We start from the raw sequence: 6,138 nt of genomic DNA, 5'->3' as shown, positions 1-6,138 counted from the left end.
AATGAATAGTGGGATTGATCATCACATTATAACGTCCCCATGGCTGAAAGGGTGAGAATGTTTGATTTGAACCTGTGACCCACAGATTGCGAGTCGAGCACCCTAACCACCTGGCCATGCGGCCTGATTAATAGGAAAACTTTCGAATTAAAAATAAATATGCATGTAGATGTGTTACATACTTATAGAAAACTGTTTCAATGTAAAATATCTGATTACTTAAGAAAACATCTCAGGAGTACTGTTTTTGTGGGACAGCTGTACATATAAAACACACTTTGGCATATTCATTATTAAATGTAAGTTTGAAATCAAATTGGCTTCTAAATTTCATACTCTAATGCAAACCCTTAGAAAAAAAAGTTATTTATTAACATTATTTATAAATGAATCATTTGTTTCAATTCACTTAGACATGTTTCATAAGACGGTACACTTACCTACAATTCCCATGGTTAATGGATCAATGTCACTTACCATTCTCATGCTTGAACCTTGTACACAAATAGACCATCATTACAATTAATAACCTGGGGGTATACATACATTTTAAAGATCATGCAAATACACAGATTATATACCTTACATGTCTGGTCCAATGAACAGGTTGCAACTCGTGCTTGGATTCCTCCACATCCAACATGAACATCAGTAACAGACATTGCATGATTAGACCAAAAATAACGAGGTTCTATTCGACTTTGTCCTCCACCAATAATAGTCTCATCATTAATTAGTACCCTAAGAACAAAATAAAACACTTTAACTAACTTTGATATAGCTAAACTTTTTTCATAACACAAACATGTTACCTACATACTTATATATCTCAATGTTTATATTTAAGTATAAGTTAAGAGTATGAACAGCATATGAAGCTCTCTGTATATAAGTGGGAATAGCAGAGATTAATCTCAGATATGTTTGGGAAGGTATCTATACTTCTGAAACATTTTGAACATCTTTTGAGCAAAATGACAATGACAATTTTCTGTCATACAAAAGTTATTAATTTCCTACACTAAAAATATATTTCTAATAGGTACTTACCTTCTCTCACATTATAGTTTTTTCTCATTCAGTGCTACCCTCTATATGGAAAATGTTTTGCTCGTCACATGTCTTGAAACTCCCAGCTCCTCCACCAAAAGGAGCGTGACACACTCTCCTGATGCAGGTTATTCCCTATATTCGATTTTACTTAACAATCACTTCGAGATTAGGCAGAAAAACAAAGCACCAGTAGTGGGGAGGAAGGGTGGTAAGTGTTAGTGGAGATAAGTATTTATCAGAAATATATTTTCAGTGTAGGAAAATAATAACTTCTGACACGCTACCTTATCTCTTCTCACATAATAGCTCGAATTCCATAGTTGAAAGGTGGAGGGACTGGTGCGAGGGATATAGATGAGGATCCCTCAAAAGCGTTCAAAGAACACCCATGGAGAGTGACCTCCACTAGGAGAGGAACATCCACGGGAGACTATACCACTTCTGTACCCGGTATACTCTTTGCCCAGTGTGGTAGTATTTGTCTCATAATTGGGTGGAAATCATGAGAGGCACATCTATGATTGGATAGAAAAGATAGTTAATCCAGCCCTACATCCCACAGAAATCTCAACCCCAGAGATGAATGTGTGCAGGGTCCCCAACTACAGAAATAATGGTAGGAAAAGCTAAAACAGATGCATCCCATAGTGTAGAATGGCTAGGACAATTCAAACCATACCCAGCAGGTCAACTCCAGTCCAAAACCAGATGGCATTAGGTATGTATTGTCCGTCCCATGGTAGGAAAAAGGGGCCACACTCACCTTAAGTGTACGAGACAGAAGGGAAAAATTTTGTACTGTCTGACTAAACAGGGCACATGTGGGCAAATCCACAAGCAATGCCAGCGTTTCGGGTTCCAGACATCCAAACGACACTAAGAAGGGACATGCTAGTGTGGCAATTCATCAAATCCAAGACCAATCACACCAGTTCTACTCCATGCAACATCATCCTCCGAGTTTGAGCCTCACAGAGGTGGAAGGACTACACCTGCTCAGTGCAAGTAGCAGAACCATATGACAGTGGTAGGACAAGGAATCCCTACCAATATGTGTGAGAACTTATTTTGGTTGGTCCAGCCCTAATACAAAACCACTCTCTGGGAACTAACATCTAGTTGTTGGTAGGATGAGGGATCCCAATCAGAGGGGGGAACTGCATTGTGGCAAATCAATGTTATCTACACCTGCAGAACACCACTGCTTTACTCTCAACTGAATGGAATTGAGCATTCAGGAGGTGGCCTCCATGATCCATCACCCCAACAGCTAGGAACTAGGAAGTGGTAAGGACTCCCTTTCTCCACAAGAAGAAGAAGGATAAATGTGTTGGGGAGCCCAGAAAAATGCTGACACTTGAGAAAGTGCACTGGGTGACTATGAAGTCTTTATTTTGAAAAGCAGACCATTCTCAATTTATTCAATCAAAGGGACAGCAAGGATGTGCAGCTATCCATTTCTGTTTTATTCATAATAATCCAGGAGTGAGTACAATCTGAAACAGGCAAAACACTGCAATGAAAACCTACAAGCAGTCTTATGTAACACTCCCATCTTAACAGTGTGCATTATTGGCCATGGGTGTACATCAAGATTGGTGGGTTTACCCTCAGCTCAAGTAAATTTGGTAGGACATCCCAACCAACCTTTACCATGCAACAACATCCCCTTGGGCCCAACCTCACGGAGGTAGTGTGCTTGGAGTAGCAGAGTACACACTACACAATATTAACCACTTTACACAACCCCACAGAGTCACAACATTCAAGCAACAATAGAAGAAGTGGAGCATGGAATTGTTATGCATTCACCCCCCCTCATGCAACATCACTCCCCAGAGCCAAATACAAGAAGTCAGAGCGTATGGGGTACATGTGTACCCCCTGCAAAACCATCCCCTGAATAGAACACCACAGAAGCTGGAGTGCATGGATTATCAGCCAATGGCAATCACAATCTCAGTCCCTTGGGAAAATAGAGCTGGGTCCATGCAATATCAACCCCTGGGTCCCACTGCACAGAGGTGGAGTGCTTGGGCCACCAGGTGGTAGATAATATACCCTGGTATGACTTATGGTAGGTCACACAATGCAGAATTTTGTGACTGATAAGTCATAAGTAGACCTGGACAGACAACACTTGCCACTGAGTGGGATCAGTGACCTAATAAAGACATGCCTCTGAAAGAAAAAAGTAAAACCAAACTTACCGAGTAACAGTTGAACCAATGTTTGAAGTATGGTGACAGGAGGAAGATAGTACCTGGATAAGTAAGAAACAGCCACACAATGAAGGTAGTGGGAGATGAACATATGAGGGGTAGTCCACATGCCTGACCAAAGAATCTCTTCCAAAGGGCAACCTGGAAGAAGTAGACAGGGAGGATTACGCCAGACTGATAAGTTGACAAACCTTGCCTGTCATGGTAGAAGGGAAAGATCATGCTGTGAGGAAAGATTTCAGTGAATGAAAAGGCAGGATTGGGAACCACGAAAGGAAGTTGTATGAGTAATATAACAATGAAGAGCACAAATAGGACACAAAAAACTATCCGGAACTGGCCGAGAATAGAGGTGGGAAATAGAGGGAAGGGAAAATGGCTGAAACAACAAATGCTCCTCATAAGCCACTGAAGTTTTGGGCAGAAATTATCCCCCACAGGAAAGCCACTAGAACTGTTGGCAGTGATGGGTATGATGGTGCAAACTTCCTCACTCAAGGACCATAAAAAGAGAAAACAGGCAAGAGGTGGAAGCTGGAATGGATTGAGACAAACAAGCAATCAAAGAAGGGTTGAGTGTTGTCTCTCAGATTCCACACACAACACTAAAGAGTCAGGGATATCTCCAAAAATATATCCATGCAGGAAGGGGTCCATCCACTGGTTGTGTACATAAGTGGATGGCAGGCACACCTGAGACAAATGAACATCCCCTCCCAGGAGAACCTGGTAGTAAAAAAGCCACGTGTGAAGGGATAGGACAGAAAAGGACAATCACACCAATGTGGAGGAAATTACAGCATGGGTATCCTCTTAAAACCCCTCAGGGGAATGGTAGATAGCCTCAAAAAAAGAAGGTGGTTGGATGAAAGATACCAAAGGAGAAAAGTAAAGGTAACACACATGAGGGAAACGGGGGCTGGGGAAGCTCATAGAACTTTCAGGGTCAGCCGCCCACACAGGCAGAAGAAACTCAAGCTGCTAAGGAAAATCAGTCTGACCATAAGCCAAGTCATAATCATTTTAAGCCCATGGGGGTCAGAGCATGCTGGTCCCTGCACTCAATTACAACAGAAAATGATCAGAAAGGATCCTGACACCTGGAGAAGAAGGGAAAAACAAAGTACTTGGACGATATGGTGGCATGTAACAGGGAAAAGGTATGACATGAAACTGGGGATACAGATAAAAAGTAACATACCTGATAAATCAAATTTAGAAAAATAGAGGGGGGCCTGGCTGATTCCTCAGGTGAGGCATGGACTTGCACAGTAGAGGGTGGAGGAAACAGGCTGTAGAAATCGTCACTGTCAGGAATGGGTTCCACTGGCACTGGAAGTTCCTTGCCAGGGTCGAGAAATAAGGGATGACCCATCCAAAATTCAATCTTCTGATGAATGAAAGCTGAGACATCCTCAACCAAGACCCCTGTACCCAAAGTCTGTGCCACAACATTCGAAGTAGTAATTACAGTAGCAGAAGTTGCAACACGATATTCAGAATCAAAGAAAAAAGTTTCAAAAAAATGTAAAATCAAAGGAAAAAACAAGGTAAGTTAACTTATAATAAACTACAGTTAACAAAGAGCTATAAAAACTGGAGAGCACTACTTCAAAAAAGAATGTATTGCATAAATTAACATGAAAATTTAAAATGTCTGAACTCAACTACTGCTTGACAAAGAAGTGATGGTTGGGCAAAATCAAATACAGGGAGTAACTTGCATCAGAAGAGCGTGTCACACTCCTATTGGTGGAGGGTTGTTGAATGATAATTTACATGCAAAGATGCAGTCAACCACATAGATCGTAGGGTTATGGAAGTTTACAGGCTAGTGGCAAGTGAAAAAATTTTCCATATAGAGAACAAAATGAGTTTTATAATGAAGGTAATTACATTATCTATTTTATATGCACCTTCAAAAATTCATTGCAGGTTGAATAATTACATAAAATGGTTATACGTTCGAATCGATAAATACATAAAATTTGTATGAAATAGAATATTCTACCTAGATAGTGCCCAGACAAGAACTAAACCATCTTCTCCAGCTGACAAAAAATGGGATCCATCATCAGTGAAACGCACACATGTAACATTCTGGTAATGTCTTGAAAGAACTACTAAAAGGTTTCCAGTTGAAATCTAAAAATATTAATCAACAATTAAATCTTATAGTATTCATCATAATCATTATTTACAATAGGAACACTAAATTTTGGTTCATGTCTGACTATTGACACTATATCAAAAGTCAAGAACTTTTACTACTACTACTGTTTTCATTAAATAAAAAATCAAATCATCTCGTATTAGCATCAATTCAACTATAAAACTAGAATGTACCAATATTAATCTATATGAAATACAGAATATCAAAATCATATATTGTCAGTTTACTTGTAAAACTAAAAGTTAACATTTTCTTAAATCAAAAATGTAATTCTAATAATACTTACTTCTTCTCACACTGATAGCTATTACTCTACTGCCAAGGTTTCTTCCTTTGACCATTTAAGCATTAGTATGATTTTTCTCACTTCCTTCAGTGTTTTATACCTCATTCAATTGCCCTTGGTGATATATATATCTTTAGTGAACCTCTCCACCTATATCAATGCGCCCACAATACTAGTACTTAACTCTCTCAACAGAGGCTAGGTCAGTTTGACCAACCACATGACTTTTTTGTACTCGTTTAAAGTATTTATAGATTTGATACTTCTAACCTTCAATATACTTTATATCTTCTCCAAATTCAGCAGTCTTTAAGTTAGTATTAGATCTTTCACATACAAAAAATCATATTTTTAAGTGAAGTATTTGTAATAAAATAAAATAAAGATTTGTCCATGAATATATT

The 6,138-nt window shown here is 39.1% G+C and overlaps 1 protein-coding gene across 1 annotated transcript in view; it reads right to left on the bottom strand.

The window, feature by feature from the left end:
- LOC106461333 (WD repeat-containing protein 18-like) overlaps nt 1–6,138 on the bottom strand; it is a 64,393-nt gene that overhangs the window by 29,087 nt on the left and 29,168 nt on the right. The window contains exons 4-5 of the mRNA XM_013921151.2: nt 5,287–5,420; nt 582–741 (exon numbers count right to left, since the gene is read on the bottom strand). Of these exons, the coding sequence (XP_013776605.1) occupies nt 582–741; nt 5,287–5,420 (294 nt within the window). The remainder of the gene's footprint in view (nt 1–581; nt 742–5,286; nt 5,421–6,138) is intronic.

This window comes from Limulus polyphemus, unplaced genomic scaffold, assembly GCF_000517525.1.
Source record: "Limulus polyphemus unplaced genomic scaffold, Limulus_polyphemus-2.1.2 Scaffold936, whole genome shotgun sequence".
In the NCBI taxonomy this organism is placed as follows: Eukaryota; Metazoa; Arthropoda; class Merostomata; order Xiphosura; family Limulidae; genus Limulus; species Limulus polyphemus.
The sequence above is the reverse complement of the archived record's forward strand: the minus strand, read 5'-3'. Positions and strand labels throughout refer to the sequence as shown.